General features: G+C 32.9%; 1 protein-coding gene across 3 annotated transcripts in view; it reads left to right on the plus strand.

Annotated features, from left to right (window-relative positions):
* FSTL5 (follistatin like 5) overlaps positions 1-19,541 on the plus strand; it is a 494,012-nt gene that overhangs the window by 160,420 nt on the left and 314,051 nt on the right. For all 3 annotated transcript variants that reach the window (XM_081134469.1, XM_081134467.1, XM_081134468.1), the window contains one exon: positions 11,138-11,386. In XM_081134469.1, the coding sequence (XP_080990595.1) occupies positions 11,138-11,386 (249 nt within the window). The remainder of the gene's footprint in view (positions 1-11,137; positions 11,387-19,541) is intronic.

Here is a 19,541-nt window from a genome sequence, read left to right on the forward strand (position 1 = left end):
ATAAATATATGACATCTATGCTAAAAATGCTTTAACACATTTGTCATCTGTAGTTTAAAAAATAAAGTTAGCTTTTCTCTGGGTAAGGACATGTGCATTTTAATTTTTCAGTAGAGTCTAATTACTATGATGTCTTCTGTGAACTTTTACAGGTAAAATTTTAAAACAATGTAAAGCAGGGCTAAGCATCATATAGGTATAGCATTCGAAATGAGCTTGTGTGGCTTTGTGATAGATCTGCAACAAAATTGCTTAGGCAGAAAGGCTAAAAGGTAATCCATTCGTTCTTGAGCATCCTCATGTGTGCCCTGTAATTCCACACCCATTGCCTTTCTCTTCTTTTTCTTGGACAATCATTATGCACATTTTTATGTTTGATTGTGTCCACAGATCCCTTAAGCTTAAGTTATTTTTTTAAAATTTAACTTTATTGTTCAAAGTATTACATATGCTCCCCGCCTTTGGTTCCCTCCACTGGGCCCCCGCCCCCCACAGGCCTACCACACTATTGTCTGTGTCCATGTGTTATGCATATACACATATAAATTCTTTGGTTAATCTCTTCCTGTCCCCCTCAGTCTGTTCCATGCTTCTACGTCTCTGGCTCTATTTTGTTCATTAGTTTATTTTTTCTGACTGAACATTTTGTTTTCCTTTTTGGAAACTTGTAGAAAATTCTCTTTGTTTTCAATATTTTAAAACTTCACAATGTGTCATGGTATGAGTCTATTCTAAATTATTTTACTGGACACCAGGTAAACTCTCTGAATTTGGTGATTCATGTCTTTTAGTTCTGGTAAATATTTTTATAATTTCATTAATTATTTCCTACCATCTGTTTTTCTTTCTTCTCCATCTGGACCTTCTATTATTTGGACTTTGGGATTCTGGAAGTGATATCTGTGTTGTTTTATATTTTCCTTCTGATGTGTTATTTTTCCTATTTACTTGTTTTCTGTAAGATTTTTTAAACTTTATCGTCTAGACTTCCACTTGAAAATTGCCTACTTTTGGTTGTTTATTGGAATGAAATAAGATAACATCAGCAACAATAATATTGATGTTTATAATAGCTAACATTAATATTATAGTTATTACCTGAGAGTTACTATTTTAAGGGTTTTACATGTATTAATTTATAATAGCTATTTGAGACCAGTTCTATTACCATCTAAAAACTAAAGCAAAAAGAAACCAAGAAAATTTCCAAGATTACACAACCAGTTACTGATGGAGGCAGGTTTTAAACCCAAGCAGTAGGATTATAGGTCCAGTGCTCCTAACCAGTAGTGAGCACATGAGATTTAGGTTACCAGGTCTTTTATGGGGAAGGATGAAGGTACTCCCATTCCCCTAGAAAAACTTTTCCAAATGCTATATTTTTATATTTTTAACCCTCCAGTTTCTGTATACTTGTTTTTCTTACAGCATATTCACTCATATCTTCGTCTATTATTTTATGTAGATGGTTGTCATATTGAGATACCTAGACTTTGTACTATGTTCAAGTTTTATATTTGGAATTTTCTATAATACATATCTCCTGCATATTCCACCAGAATTATAAAAATTAATAGGAACAAAATCCAGGCAGAATAATGTAAAGGTTAATTACTCAAACAGACCTGAGTTTGAAGCCTAGAACTATCACCTACCAACTATGTTAAGACATGACAAATAACTATTTTTAGCTAGTTTCTTCATTATTTGTAAAACAGTGAAAAAATAGCACTTATTTCAAATGGTTGTTACAAAGATCTAAGAAGAAAAAGTGCTTAGGAAATTCTTTAGTCACTATACACAAATGGAAGGTATTATTAGAAAAGGAAACTTGGTTTGGAGATGTTTTCTTTTTATCCACTTCAGAGCTATGACTCAAAGAACTAACTACATAGAAATATATATATATATGCTGTTTTTTAATAATTAAAAAAAATATATGGTAAGTAATTATTTTAAAATAAACTCTTTAAGAAGAGATATGGCAGGTTTTGCTAGCTTTCCTTCATTGGAACAATAATAAGGATTGCCTTACCAAATTAGGAAATTATCACTCTGAAACACCTTGTAAGGGTACTATAAAAATGACAGAAGAGTCAAGTTTTATGGGACAAAGGATATTGCTCTCCTGCCCTCCCATTCTCTTCCCTATCCAATCAATTTCCACCTGTCAAAAATCCTAACCTTTTTTTTTTTTTTTAAATCCCTGATCAAATCTGACTACTATTAGGAAGGTTTTACTAGTTTTCCTCAAAATAAAATTATTTTTACTCTGTAAGTCACATAATTTTGTATCTTCCATGTTACTATTTACCTTAGAAAATATGTTTCTGAATTATCTCATATCTCTACTAAAATATAAGGCCATTCTGAGCCTAAGCAAATGCCATGTATCTGATTGTAGGTGATTGCCTTTATGTAGGGAGCTCTATAACATAACCTCTGCATCCAAGACAGTGATGATGGATCGAGGGCAGAAACAAGGGTAGTCACCAAGTAATGAACCCCATAAAATATCATCAGTTCAGTGGGATCTGGTGGCCCAGCAGCCTAAAGGCATAATGAGAGAAACCCCTGGAAAGGAGCTTTGATGCCAAATATGTTGGCAGGTAGGGAGAGTGAGGTGCCAGATCATGAAATCACTTCTACATTAACACCAAAAACTGTCACATCTGCCTGCCAACAATGGAAAGTGGAAAACAATATTAGTATTTAAGCAAATTGTACATGACATAAAAGTATGTGTAGAGAAGATAATCATATGAAAATTAAAACATTTATAAAAATGTCTCTGTGTGTTGTAGTGTATTGTTTTGTTTATAACTTGTAGAGAGTTTATCAGTGATTTAAAACTAACCAAAGCCAGTGATGGGAAGAACACCAGTACTAAAATACTCAGAAGGCTGAGAAAACACTCAGTTAACCAATACAATTAATACAATACTCTTTTAAAATAACAAAAAGCTTTCATTTGGCTAAACAATTAATTTAAAATATTGATTTAATTTTGTGGAAAAAATAAAGATCCCAAATGTTTCGAAGTTATAAACATGGAATAACTTGAAAAACAAAATTGGTTTTTCAGAAAGTGGAAAATAGTAAACAGAATGACAAAATGTTTATAGAGCTACAAAACAGCGATATATCAGTAAGACCAAAGACCTAGAAATCACAGCAGGACATAGGTTAAATGAGATGCTTCCTGACTAACAATGGTTCAACCTACAGTTTTTCGACCTTAGGACGGTATTAAAGCGAGATGCATTCAGTAGAAACCATATTTCAAATTTTGATCTTTTCCTGAACTCGCAGCATGTGGTATAGTGCTCTCATGATGCTGGGCAGTCACACTGAGCCACGGCTCCCAGTCAGCCGCCTGATCCCAGGGGTAAGCAGTGAGTGTACTGTGCTGCTTCATTTTTTGTATATTATGGTTGGTGTTTTTTGCATCCCATCATGGCTACAAAACTCCTGTCTCTGTCTGCTGCTTCTGGTTAGACAAAGAAGAGGAAGGCAGTTATTCTTGGGGTGAAACTCATTCTAATTTCTATTTTATGTCTGTATGATTTTGACTATTCTATGCTCTCACATAAGTGAAATTATACTGTATTTGTCCTTCGGTGACTAGTGTATGGATGTATCTGTACTTTCCACTCAGTTTTGCTGTGAACTGAATAATGCTGAAAAACAAAGTCTATTAATTAAAAAAATAAAAAGAAGGCATTAAAAAGATTCTTTCATAAAGAGAAAAATAATTTTTCAAGAGAAATAAAACATATTAAAAATAATTTATTTAAATAGATTTTAAAATAAAATGTTTAAATTCTAAAGCAATATTCTTCTTTTAGCAATCAGTTTTTCCTATAATAATAACAGAAATTGCTATATCTTCATCTCTCCCTCAATTCCCTATTAGCCATATGGCTGATCTGACTCTAACAGTCAGCATTATAATGAATCTGAAGATTATGTAGCTAAATCCAACCTTCTAAAACAATGTTTGATTTAGCTAAATCCAACCTTCTAAAACAATGTTTGATTTTTACTTAATTTTTTAAAATTTTCCTACTTAATATTTTTTATCATTTAAAAAATATATTATTTGAGAATAATATACCTACTGCTTTAAATTTTAATAAGAAATAACATATTTTTTAAGTTTTGCATTTATCCTAAAGCTTGAAATATTTTAAGTCTCACAGAGGATTTAGCATATGTCTTTCACCTAATTGCATAGACATACAAAATGAAATCATTAACTTTTATATCTACTTGATTTATTTTCTTATTTATTACTTGGATCAACATCATTTATTGGGGAGAGTTGCAGCTAACTACTAACTACTAAAAAAGGGGGTGGGCAAACAAACATTTATTTCTTTAAATATCACTCAAAACATTTACAGAACTAAAAGATTTGAGAACAAATATTTTGCTTTTAATAATCACTGTTGTCTGAAAAAAGGTCTTAAATGCCACATATTCAACTATGATCTGTGTTATCAATCGTTTTGTCTATCTACTGACCTGTTTGTAATGTTAAGACTTTTTCAAATGAGATTTCTTTGGTTACCAACCCATTTTTATGATCTAAATAAATCACACAGATGACAAAAGTATTTTATCTGGTTAACTGTAACCATAAGTATTACTGTAAGTCCTCAGTGGGCTAGAGATACTAAGTTAACAGCGGAGTTTTGGCTCCTAGATGAGACATGGAAATGATAAATGTAATGATTAGGAAAAATCTTTGTGTATTTTCTTCTCAAGGTCACAAGCTGAGGTTGGAAAAGTTTTTAGACTGTATGACAACAGAACACTGAAAGAGCCTAAGATAATTAAAATTGTAATCCCATGACCTCACTTATATGTGGAATATAATAAATAAAATAAACTGATGAACAAAGTGGATCCAGAGACATAGAAGCTTGGAACAGACTGAGGGATCTCAGAGGGAAGGTGGGGAGGGGGGTGTCAGTGGGGAGAAATTAATCAGGGAACTTGTATGTTTATAAGCATAACCCATGGACACAGACATTGGTATGGGGAAGGCCCGGGGGCTGGATGGATGTGGAGTGGAGGGGATCAGTGGGGATAAAAAGGGGACATCTGTAATAGTTTCAACACTAAAGATAAAGAAACTTAAAAAAAAAAGGAGTAACTGTTACCATATTGGATAGTGATCTCAAATTTGTCTAACTTTTTGAAACGACATGTCAAAGATCATCTTCTTTGGCAAAAATGTATTTGCATTAAACAGAAACTATAATTTGGATGAATGAAATTTAACTAAATCCCTGGCTTTTTAAAATGACTTCTTAAATTTACTTTTTTAAAAAATAAATCTGGTGGCAGAATTACACTCAGGTACTTGCAGAAGTCTAATGGATTGTCTGAAATAAGATGTGGAAGAAGATTCCAACTTCACTGAACTACAGATATGGCACCGTTCAAACTGTCTGTCAGTAATGGCACAACTGGCGGACTTTTAGTAAGGCAGCCTTGTTTTGACAGGCACAAAATAGCAACAGACCATGCATATCCCAGTCAGTAAAGGTCATGAAAAGATCATGCTGTGTTCAGTCCTGTACAGGCATTGGCAAGTTTACTTGAACTGCCACTTGCCATGAAGTCTGTGAGGAGTGAATGTGTTTTGTTAGAGTTTACAGTGTGTGACAGGTATTCGTGTTTTAGATTTACTGTAGAGTTTCACAACTTTTTCATATGTGGATATCAAAATGTTACCAAATATTATAGTTATTTCTAAATCAAACTATTTAATAATATCAATGTGAGCTTTTTTTCTTTTCTTTATCTTTTGTAAATGAGGAAAAAACTTACATAGTTGATACTTTTGAAAATTTTAGGTGTATTATTTGAAACACATGTTTTAATGCTCCTGTAAATACATTCCAGTATAATAAAAAAGAGTTGTCAAAGGCTGTTCTTTATTTATTCCAATATTTTTAAGTCAATATATTCTACATGCCAAATTCATAGTAGATGATAATTTTTAATACAATAGCTATATTTGTTAACACAAACTCTATGCCAGCCACTTTCATTGCATCATCTCACATACTCCTTTCAACAACCATATGATAATATGATTATTATTACTATTATCTCCATTTTATTTACTCATATAAATAATACTTGTAGAGTTTCTTTGTGTTCTAGTTAGATGGAAAAACAGAGGCTCAGTGATTTTAACTAACTTGACTATATTCACACTTGTAGTGACAGTTGGAATACAAATAAAAGACTGATTTGAAAGTTCACTTTTGTAACTATTTACCTGATACAAAAATAAAATAAATGATGACAAAATCTTAAGAAAAAAAGAGTGATTTAGAGAATCCAAGTTAAAAATAATGTTGCACGTAGTATAGCTGGCGCTCTTTCTAGAGTATGTAAATATTTAAATTAGAGAATTATGAGTATATGGTTGTTTAGTGCAGGTGAAGTTTAAATATTAGTAATTCTAGTGAAAGCTTGCTAAATATATTTTTCAGATGTTAGCTTTTTTTAGAAAACTATGTTTTGACAAGCAATCTTTTTTATTATTTATTTCTTGAATTTATTGAAGTGGCATTGGTTAACAACGTTATACAGGTTTCAGGTATACAATTCTGTAACACATCACCTCTGTATTGTACCGGTATGTTCGCCACTCCAAGTGAGGTCTCCTCCATCACCATTTTCCACCTCTTCACCCTCCTCTCTCTCCCATCCCCCCTTCCCTCTTGTAATCACCATTCTGCTATCTATGTCCATGAGTTTGTTTTTTCTTTGTTTAATTCCTTTACCTAAAAAGGACAAGCACTCTTAAATGAAAGGATTATTTGGATGAAAGTAAACATAAAGATGATTTATTAGTTCTTTCTTATTTGACTATTTGAATATCAGGCCCAGTTGAGGTCAGACAGATGTGAAGTGGGAAAGCAAAGACTATAGTCTTGTTCTCTGACCAGAAATCTGTTTGTTCTTTTTAACAAATCAAAGCTAACATAATATTCACATTTTTTACTTTACTACTATATATTTTATGAGACAACACAATAACTTAACACTCTACGTCAATTAAGTTTATTGCCACTATAACCATTAGAGGTAGTTAACTCATCAAAATCTGGTTCTTCCCTCCTTCTGCTGTTACTGTTTTAAATTCAGCATCAGTTTGTTTCATACCCTGTCTATCCCTGTATTAGCCTCTGAATTCCTAATTCATTCCTCTAACATCACTTCAACTGTGACATGATACATTGTCTGTGAGGTGTTACCTGTATTATCCATTTCATTCTCCTTTGTGCCCCTAAATGTGCCCCTAAATCTTTGCCTCTCTACTGGAGTACTCTCAAATCCTGTCTTATGACCTTTGTGAGCCACTAGAATAAGTGTCAATGACCACTCTTTTTATCTATTCTATAACAACCTTGTACATAAAAATAATTACATTTTATTAAAGTTTATTTCAGTTTAGATCTATGTTATATTAAGTAGCTATTTGATAAAGAATATATTATATAAGTAACTCAAAGATAATTTTATCATGTTTGAGAATCTGAAAAGACCCATCTTTAGAATTATGTAGAATTATTTTACTTTATGACATGCTACCTTTCATCTTTTAATGCTTCAGATATTTTTTTCATTTTATTTTTAAATTAGTTTTTAGATGACTCAAGAGTGATTTTTAAAAAAATTACAGTTTACTTTTTTTTAAAAAAAAATATGTCTTTGTTGATTTCAGAGAGAGGAAGGGAGAGGGAGAGAGAGAGATAGGAACATCAATGATGAGAGAGTCACTGATCAGCTGCCTCCTGCATGCCTCCCACTGGGGATCGAGCCCACAACCCAGGCATGTGTCCTGACTGGGAATTGAACCTCCATCTCCTGGATCATAGGTTGATGCTCAACCGCTGAGCCACGCCTGGCCGGGCTAAATTACAGTTTACTTTCAATATTATTTTGTATTGGCTTCAAGGTGTACAGTTTAGTGGTCATATACTCAATAGTGTTCCCCTCAGTATTTCCAGTATCCACTTGGCACCATACATAGTTATCACAATATTATTAACTATATTCCCTATGCTTTACTTATATCCCCATGACTGTTTTGTAACTACCAATTTACAGTTCTTAATTGTCTGTTTGTTTTAAACCTGTTTGAAAAATTTTTGCCCGGTCAGGCATGGCTCAGCGGTTGAGCGTCGACCTGGGATCCAGGCGATCAGGGTTCGATTCCGGGTCAGGGCACATGCCCAGGCTTTGGGCTCCATCTCCAGTTGGGGGCCTGCAGGAGGCAGCCATTGATGACGCTCTCATCATTGATGTTTCTCTCTCTCTTTCTCCCTCTCCTTTCCTCTCTCTGAAGTCAATAAAGATATGTTGTTTTTTTTAAAAAATTTTTTTGTAAAGATCTGAAGGTATAAAATTATAAAATGATGTACTTGTTAAATATATAACATTTTTATGGGAATAAAAGTTATTTTATCAGCTTATGAGATTGCAGGATATTAGCTGTTGATTAAAATTCATTTAATGCATTGTCTGACTGAATGTACATAAAAGAGATTTTTGACATGTTGATAAGATTACACTGATTTAACCTCAGCTGAAATTCACGTTCATTAGTCATGACTAATTATTGTCAGGAAGGCTATGTCTAGCTATTCATTTACATAACCTGAGTTTTCTTTTGGACTGCATATGAATTACTTAAATTTTCTTTCATTGTAGCAGCTACACGTAACACGCAGTTTGTAGCTAGTGTAAAATAGTTGATTAATTTCTACAAAATAGCCAATATTCTAATACAATTCTCTGAACTGGACAATAGGCATTAAGAGGAAAAATTTAAGAGGAATCTGGGAAAGATATTCACCAATCTAGATCTACCAGAAATTACTTCATTTTATAGCAGAGCATTCCTCACCAAAAAGGAAATTAATTATACTGATTTAGTTAACCACCTTATTTCATAATTTGATAATAAAAAATAAATTAAATTGTTTCTTGATAAATCTTAAACTTTTTATTTGCTAGCAAGAAAATCTTTGTTAGTAAAATAGTAAGAAAGTAAAGAAAATATAAGATGTAAAATTATACAAAATACAATTATCTGAGTCAAATTCCTGTGTTATAATGGCAGACCCATTTTGGACTCTATAAACATTACATCAACCACTGCCATCAGTGCTGGTATCAGTATGAAGAAAATGATTTTCCAAATTGAAATTAGTCATTACTTTCTAGTTGTGCTTGGCATAATTTTGGACTTTCTTTTTAATGTATAACATTGAACATTAAAAAGTAGTAATATAACTGAAGCAAAATTTGCTCCCTATCATTTTTTCATATATTTTTATCATTTCTTCTAAATACTTGCATTATTTTATATGGTTTTAATCATAGCATAAACTTCTCATCTTTTCTCATCTATAAAAGAGCTTTCATAATTATTTACCTGGTCTATTTCTTTGTATTATATTTATTTTAATTATAAATTAGAATTTCATTAAATCAAAAGCCCTGAAGTGTGATACTGGAAGCAACAGTATCATCATTACCTGTAAACTTAGCAGTATAAATTTGGGCTTGTACCCCAGATCTACTGTCTCAGAAACTTTAGAGTTGAGTGAAGGCAGAATCTATCTTTTAGCAACTTTTCCAGTCCATTCTATTGCATGCCAAACTTCAAGAACTACTGCATTAAGTATATTTTCCCAGATGTACTAAAATATTTAAATGTCTTTACAAATGATTTTAAATAAACTCTTTTTCAATGCTTTGTTCAATAAATTGTATAATTTTTTATTTGTGTATGTCTGTCCTTATTAAATTAGTTTCTAAAAATGATAATATACTACTACTAATAATAACTAATACATAAAGGGAGTTTTATATGTGCCAAGCCCTTTACTCTTCATAACCCTATGAGAATATGCTATTATTCATATTTTACAGATGAGAAAATTGAATTATAGATGTAGTAGGGCTGTGATTTAAAGTCTGGATAAGAATCCATGTTCTTAATATCTTTGATGCGATCGGGTAGTGCATATTTTCAGCTTGTTTAACAAGCTGAGATACACACTAAGTATCTAAGATAATTACTATAATTTAAGTTTATAGGTTCTCAAATCTTTCCTTTTTTGCAGAATATAGGTGCAATTGATGGTAAATTTATGTTTACACATATATACATGTATATATGTATATACATGTTATATATGTGTGTGTATGTATATATGCTTGTATCATTATATATATACGTGTGTGTATATATATGTATATGTAGTTTAATGATTTTTCAAATTTTCCAGTAAGATAAATTTCTCAAAGGAGAAAAGCCAGTTCTGCCTATACAAGCATAGGAATTGAAGTTGTTTGGCTTTAATACAAGGCTGCTGGATCCATCTATGCTTTTCTTATGCCAGTGGAGGTTTACTAGTGAATAAGTAACAAGAAAATGTAATTATCCATGATTTATTAATTCAGTCATGAAATCATAAGTGATTGTCAAGGTGGGAAAGGTCAAAACAAGAAATGATCAGCTGTCAGAATCCACCAAGTTTTCAAGATACTATTTTTCATCCCTGTCTCCTATCTCCTGCCTCATGTACATACATTTTCTTTCCCCTATCCAGAATTCTGCTAATGTAAATGTTGACATTTATTAGACATTTACGGTGTGGTCAGGATGTGTTTTTTGTGGATTATTACAGGTAGTATTTTGTACAACTCTAGGAGATGGTCTATAGTATTATCCCCTTTCTACAAGTGGACAGTTTGCTACAGAGAAGTAATTTTTGCCAAGGATGTAAAGCTGATGAGTGGTAGAGCCAGAATTTGAACTCAGGCAGCTTGATGTTAGATACCTTGTTCTAAGGACCATGCTACTGACTGAGGAGGGAAACGAAAGCTCAAGGAGAGAAGGGGAGGAAGGGAAGAATGTTGAGAGTATTTCCACAAAGTTCACCCGCCAGTTCTAAGTCCCTTCTCCACTGAGCACAACAACTGACCCCTGATTAGACCCTATTTCTCTTAGACAATTCTTTTTCATTTGACACTTTGACAGGAACGCATTATTTGGACCTATGAATCCAAGTAATTTTCTATTCTTTATTCTCAGGATTCCATATTCAGGATGGCCCTTTGGGATCTTGTGAAAATAAATACTGCGGTTTGGGAAGGCACTGTGTTATCAGCAGAGAGACGGGGCGAGCGCAGTGTGCCTGCATGAACCTCTGCAAGCGGCACTACAAACCGGTGTGTGGATCTGATGGAGAATTCTATGAAAACCACTGTGAAGTGCACAGAGCTGCTTGCCTGAAGAAACAAAAGATTACCATTGTGCACAACGAAGACTGCTTCTTCAAAGGTAAGCGCCGGGTGAATCTCAATTGTCACCCTCCTCTGTTTTTTTTTTCTTTCTCCTCTCAACTAGTGCCTTTAAGTTTAAACTCTAACGCAGTTTTATATCAGCAAATGTCTGAAGAGGGAAAGGAAATAACAACAACATGTGCACTTAGTTACACCAGTGAGCAGCGAGTGTATAGAAATTTACATAGATACAATTCTGAATCTCAGTTATGAGAACAAAGCTGGCCAAAATATGACTCGAAATTTAATATAGCTTACAGCATTGCACCATATGGCTTCCCAATCATGCAGTTATCTTAGGGACACAGGGTGGCTGGCCAATTCAGTGAACAGGCCAAATCCACCTGGTGGAAAGCACCTGGAGTGGAACCGAGGGAACAGTGAATGCCAAGTCAAGATAAGATAACATCTCATTTCCTCCTGATTAAAAAGGATGGTTTCATTTGTACCACATACTTCAGATTATATTGAACTCATAATTGTTCACTGAAATAACTAGGAAGAGCTCATGCTAAACTTATTAAGTAAATGTGAGGTGAACCATAATTTAAATTTTTAAAGTATTGGTCTTTCATAGTACTCAAAATTATCATTCATTGTTTGTGGAAAGGTACTGCTGAATTAGTAATTTGACAAATTATTTTAACATGCTATATAAATAAATCACTGAACAGTTTTAAATGCATTTATTTACTTATGAACATTTGTAAGGTTTTTTGTTTGTTTATTTGTTTTTGTACTGGAGAGAATATTTTCTTGTTAATAGTCATAACCCAGACTGAAATTCTAAAGTGTTGAATATGTTATTTATTTAAAGTATTAATATATTATTTAAATGTATATAAAATTTTATTATTTGAAGAGGTTAGTGATCAACCTGATTACTAATCTTTGGTTCCATGTTCCAGTTTCTCAGAATATTCCTGAACTATATTTACACTTAAAAACTTGTTAGGTGTTTTCATTCTTAGCTTAAATTTATGCTTCAAATATGTTATTACACTGCATTTGCTCACCAAGATAAAATGACCCTTTAAAAATTGTCCTTTTTTAAACTTGGTAGAATAAAGTATTATTTCCAAGGTGATTAAAAAAATTATACATAGAGATTTTATTTATTTATTTTAATTTTTTAAAATATATCTTTATTGATTTCAGAGAGGGGAAAGGAGAGAGGGAGAGAGATAGAAACATCAATGATGAGAGAGTCATTGATCGGCTGCCTCCTGCACGCCCCCGACTGGGGATCGAGCCCGCAACCTGGGCATGTGCCGACTGGGAATACAAACCCTGATCCACTGGATCCTAGGTTGATGCTCAACTGCTGAGCCACGCCCGGCCGGGCCACAGAGCTTTTAAATGATACAAATGAAATGCTGTATAGTCATTGTGGCTACTAAAAGACCTTTGATATAAATGAAGCAAAAATATAAGAATAGTTTCCTTACCAGTATGAACTGTGTGCACCTTTACTACATGTTCAGAGAGGTTTTATGATACTAGATTTTCTTCCCTGACAGAAAGAAGAACAACTACTTTGGTTTTAAGTTCAATTTATTCCCCTTTCCTATCAAATCTATTTTACAAATAACTAAAATTGATTCTATTAATATTGTGCTTTGATGCTCATAAAAGAGTATTTTTTTCTGTAATTTGGACCTGAGATGATACAGTGGAAATTTTTCTATTACACTGATGCATGATATCATAAAACTATGTAAATATAGGCTATTAAGTTAATTTAGAATCATATTCTCCAGCTGAGGTTTTGTCCAGCAGACACTTAAGAATTGATTATATGGAAATATATGGTATTAAATATCATGTGGGAAAAAATCTGGTGTATTTAATGTTCTGCTTTATTGCTGGATGCTTAGGCATAATGCAGCTCAATATGTAAATCAGCATGGACGTAGATGAACTGGATATAGCTAAGAATGTTGCCTTCCTTATGAGTTTATACACAATGGTTTCAAAAACTTTTGGTCCTTCACACTTATACTGAGCATATTAGATCTATGATTGCTTCAAAATACTTTCTCATTATATATAGTATTAAAATCCTATTTATTTTTTCTAGTTAGCACATTTCCCAGGTCTCAGAATTCGTGGTTCTGCTTGTTGCTTTACTTGTTTTGCCTAACATATTTATACAAGTGATATACATATATATTACTCATAAAAGGGCTTTATTTCAGCAGAAGTAAGTAAGATAGAACAAAACAATGAATTTCCTGTCTTAATAGTATACTATGTCCAAGTTTTGGACATTAAAGAAGGCCTAATGTGATGGCTAAAAAGAATTCTTGTGATTGTGAATAATATTTTCTGTGGAATTTCAGCTGTCTGTAGTTTCCAATAACGGTGCAAAGGAAGAGGCTAATCAAGTTTTGTTGGAACAAGCCACACCCCTTCATTTAGGAATTGTTTTGGGGGACTTTTGCAATATAATAATAGGGGAGTTGAGTAGTTGCAGAGGCAAGAGTGTGGCCACCAAAGCCTAAAGAATGTTTTATCTGTATCTTTTCAGAAAAAAATTTGTTAACTTGTGCTTTAAAAGATTACTAGTGCCTTAAAATTAATTTTTAAAAATGTTTGCGGATCTTTACTATTCTGTATCTTGGCTATGGTGGACAAACACACATGGTAAAATTGAGTAGAACACACACATACACTAATGGATACAAATAAAACAAGAAATCTGCTCAAGATTATTGGGTAGCGTGGAAGTTGATATCCTGGTTATGGTATTGTACTATACAGGGGTGAGCAAAAGTAGGTTTACAGTTGTGAGTACACAATATACTGCTTATTTTATTATTATTTATTTATCCTTGCATGATTTTCCATATGAACAACTGTAGACCTACTTTTGCAACCCTGTAGTTTTTCACACTGTTACCATTTATAGAAGCTGGGTGGAGGGTACATGGACTCTCTTTGTATTATTTCTTACAACAGCATATGACTCAACAATTACCTCAAAATAATAGAGTTTAATAAAAAAATAGTACTGGAAAAATATTAGTAGATACTTAAAACAATTTTAAAGAAAGTAAGATTTGGATTACTTATTAATTATTTAAACTTTAAGTCCTATTTTTTCACATATTGAACTTACCAGATTTATGTTTGGTATTTATATGTAAAAAATTAAAAAATATATTTTATTTGAAAAAATATATTATATTTATACAATTATGTATATTGATTCATTGTTTTACATTTAAGATTGGAGTCTAGGTCAAAAAATATATATATGTATATTTATATTTTTATATCTATAATTACAATTGTATCTATAACTATATCTATATATCTTCTTACTATTATTTGTGTTAAATATTTAAATGCTCCTGTACTATGCTTAGCATTCACTATTATTGACTTTTAAATATAGACATGAATTCACTAAGAATTATCTTTATGATTTAAGATTTGTGGAACTGTAGAGAGAACATATAATACATCTATGAATATAATGTTTTTCTAATTTGCTTCTATTCACATTTATCTGATTACAAAGCAACTAACTATAATAGGATTAGAATATTGTAGTTTTGTTTATTGACATCAAATACTTTATACTGATGCTTAGCATAGCACAGAACTTTCTATTTTTATGTGATGCCCAGCTATTTATTATAATGACAATTTGGCTTTAATGCCATTTTCCATCCCTATCCCAACCCCAAAGGGCTTTCTAACTGCTTCAAACCCACATCACTGATAACAGGTATAAACTCCTCTTACCTTGACACCAGGTCATACACAACAGGACTTAGTTACTCAGAATATAGATATAAGCTGGAGTAAGAAACTCAAGATGTAACCCGTGCCAAATAGGGAATTAAACCTTTTATGTGAAAGTCAATTGAACAAAAACTCTTTTGCCAGTTACTGTGTTGAGAATAAAACTGCCATAAAAGCAAATGTTCTGTGCACTTAACTGTGCATCACAAACAATAACAACTTGGGAAATATGGTTTTTATGGCTATACGTGTGCTCTCTGAATGAGATCTGACATTGTCTTCCTTTTCTTTGGTATAAACTGAAGAGACATTCATATTTCATTTTTTTTAATTGGTTCTTTTATCCAAACTATTTTTTTTAAGATTGGGCTTGTAGAATTTAGGTTTAAAAACTAGGCTGCCAATGATATTTTAAAATATATCAGTAAATGTTATGATCCACATTTGCTTTTAGATTGATGCTTTTTTTTTTTTAAAGAGTACCTTTGTAAAGCTTCTATTTTATGTGCAGTCTTTTATACCATTTCATAAAAAATCATAATCTTCAAAAATATATAAAATTCCTCTTCATTCTATTTATTAATTAGAATAATTAAATATTATTCCATTCAGTCTTTAAACAGAATTATCTATTAGTTTTAAAACAATGTTATTTTACTCCCCTATTCCCCACCCCCCAAAACACAGTTTTATTGACTAAGTTGGTGCTTTATTGCATTTAATTTTTTTTAAATGTTTTTTATTGATTTCAGAGAGAGGAAGGGAGAGGGAGAGAGAGATAGAAACATCAATGATGAGAGAAAGTTATTGATCAGCTGCTTCCTGCACGGCCCCGACTGGGGATCGAGCCTGCAATCCTGGCATGTGCCCTGACCGGGAAGCCAACTGTGACATCCTGGTTCATGGGTTGATGCTCAACCACTGAACCAAGTTGGCCGGTTGCATTTAATTTTTGTCAAATTTTCCCACTTACATAAATAATCTTATCTTGTTTTTGTACATTTTCATGTTATATCATTTTTCTTCAGTTTCAAGTTATAAAATAAATAGTTAATATTTTATTTCATATTTTCTATAGCTGTATGAATATTTAGTTAATAGTTATAAGCACAATATTCAATAGTGACAGGAAAAAATGAGAACATTAGTGCAAATAATTTGTCTTCTACCTTGAAGCTGTTTAAATATTGTGTCAGTCATTACCCCTCACTGACACCTTCACTTATCATGCTTATTTGCTCAGTACCCTCTTTTCATGGAGCACAAAATGACAAGTTGAGTTAATTGTGGCTGAGATGAAGTATGATGAGGACTGGAAAATAACCCTTAGATTTGGAAAGAGTGAGGCCACGGTTAACTTAGGTAGGAGTTAGTAAGAGAAAATAGGAGCTGAGGAAGTGAGATAGTAAGAACAGAGAGCTCACTGGAAGAGTGTTTCTCTAAAGAGGAGCAGATATATGTGGACATAGACAAGGGAGATATAGACACATATATAGTGGTCGGGAGAGAGACATGTGAATGGGAATAATGAAACAGAGAGGCAGAAATTTATAGGGCAAGAAAAAGAAGGAAATTGCCAGAGCAGAGCCTTTGGATAAACTAGAGAGGATGTGATGCGATGAACGAGGGGCAGATTTGGATTAAGATGAGAGCATGGATTCAGAAGGAAAGGAAAATAAGCACTTTCAGGTGCATTTAGATGAACATATTGTATAATATAAAAGTGTGTTGTTCCCATCTGGTTCCTTATATTTTCATAATGATGTAAGAAATTAAGCATCAGTTGAAAGTGACAGAGAAGAAGATTTGAGGAAAACAAAACAAAACAACAAGGTTATGAAATAATAAACAGGAAAAGAGGGAGAAAGACTAAGATAATGCAGTAGGATTTCCAACAGTTTTAAAAAACCATATGGTATCTCTGCTCATAAATTTAAAGTGAGAGTAGTGTTTTGTTGATGTGTATTTTTCTATAAATATAGTTAGCTACTTAGATTAAGGCTTTGAGAAGATGAAGAATTAGGTTTAACTAAGATATATTTTCACAGAAAAAAATTATAGATAAAGAAAGAGTTCAAGGCCACATTTTCCATCTCTCTCAGGGGCAGTATGTTTATGTTATTTATGCTTTACTGTGTATACCAACTCCGCTATCCAAGAGATCTCCTGGTGGGTATCTTTTGCCTCAGCTTGCATATAGACCAAAATAAATTCCCCAAACATCTCTACATCCTGAAAATTGTGTTACATATTTTGGCTTAACTTACTAATGCTAACATTCAGTTACATCTGTGCCTCTTAGTTAAAAATTTCAGTAATGAAATCTATTTAGATGAGTTGGCCAGGCCACACCTTACCAAGATATAGGCCTACAATAGCTTTTTTATTTCAATGCCTTTCCATCTCTCTGATCAATTAGCAGTCACTATGATGGGCAGAGGGACAAGTCATACTTTTTTTTTGTTTTTTTTACTTAGGAAAAGAAGGACTATTGTCAGATAATGCTCCAAAAAGAATGTGGATGGGAAGATATCTTGAAACATATCTTACAATATCGCTTTATTTTAATTCTGTAGGCAAGCTATAAGTAAAGATTATTGAGAATAACCATTGTAGGGAGATTGCACTTTGACAAATGAAACTGCTTTCTTTGGTTAAGAAAATAATTGAAAGTTCGAGGTAGCTCAAACATTTGTTACCTAATATTTATACATTTAAAATAATTTTATATGTTTTAATCAATCTGGCTCCTGATAATATCAGAATATAGATTGACTTAGTGTGAATGTTGCCCGCATTGTTGACATTTAATTCATTTTTTGAAACATTTTTTTCCTTAAAATGGAAGGAAATGCTCTAAAAATTGATAAAGCCTATTTACATCATACACAAAAGTGTATAAAAGACTTAAATGGATAAAATACTTAAATGTAAGATGTGAAACCATAAAAATCCTAGAGGAAAACATAAGCAGCAAAATCTCAGACTTCTCTTGTAGCAATATGTTTGCTGATACATCTCCTAGGGCAAGAGAAACAAAGGAGAAAATAAACAAATGGCACTGCATCAAAATAAAAAAAGTCTGCACAGCAAAAGCAACCATTAACAAAATAAAAAGGAACCCACCGTATGGAAGAACGTATTTGCCAGTGACACATCTAATAAAGATTAATATCCAAAATGTAAAAGGAACTCATAGAACTTAACAAAAGGAAGACAAACAGTCCAATTAAAAAATGGGCAAAAGACCTAGACACTTCTCCAAAGAGGACATACAAATGGCTAAGAGACATACTAAAAAATGCTCAAGGTCGCTAATCATCAGAGAGATGCACATTAAAACCACAATGAAGTATCACCTCACACCGGTCAGAATGGCTGCCACCAACAAATCAACGAACTACAAGTGCTGGTGAGGGTGTGGAGAAAGGGGACCCTAGTACACTGCTGGTGGGAATGCAGACTGGTGCAGCCACTATGGAAAGCAGTATGAAGTTTCCTCAAAAGATTAAAAATTGACCTGCCATTTAACCCAGTGATCCCACTTCTAGGAATATATCCTAAGAAACCCAAAACACCAGTCACAAAGAATTTATACACCTCTATGTTCATAGCAGTGCAATTTGCAATAGCCCAATTGCCCATCAGAAGATGAGTGGATAAAAAAGCTGTGGGACATTTACACCATGGAATACTAAGCAGGGGTAAAACAGAAGGATCTCTTACCCTGTGAGACAGCATGGATGGAACTGGAGAGTATTATGCTGAGTGAAATAAGCCAGTCAGAAAAAGACAAGTACCACATGATCTCACTCATATGTGGAATCTAATGAACAAAATAAACTGATGAACAAAATAGATCCAGAGACATAGAAGCATGGAACATACTGAAGGTGGGGAAGGGGGAGAGGTGGGGAGATCAATCAAAGAAGTTCTATGTTTATAAGCATAACCTATGGACACAGACATTGGTCTAGGGAAGACCTGGGGGTGGAGTGGATGCAGGATGGAGGTAGTCAATGGGGATAAAAAGGGGACATCTGTAATATTTTCAACCATAAAGATGAAGAAACTTAAAAAAAATTGCTACAAAAGATGCTAGTGAAATCTAGTGAAAAAGACAGAAAAAAATTGATAAAAATGCATGAGCATTTGGTGAATCTAATTGAGCAATAGTATAATTAATTTAAAGGAGTCATACTATATATACTTGATTAACTTTAAAACTGCTCAAAATTTTACATGCTTGTCAAAAGGCTTCAGGAAATAATTTTTGTAAAATAACTAGAGAAATAAAATACATGCATATGTATACCATGGATCAGTATATATAAGTAAATATTGTTTTTTACCTGTTCACCAATGATTATTGACACCTAACCCTGTGACAGACCCATTCT

Source organism: Miniopterus schreibersii (assembly GCF_964146895.1).
Source record: "Miniopterus schreibersii genome assembly, chromosome: 4".
NCBI lineage: Eukaryota > Metazoa > Chordata > Mammalia > Chiroptera > Miniopteridae > Miniopterus > Miniopterus schreibersii.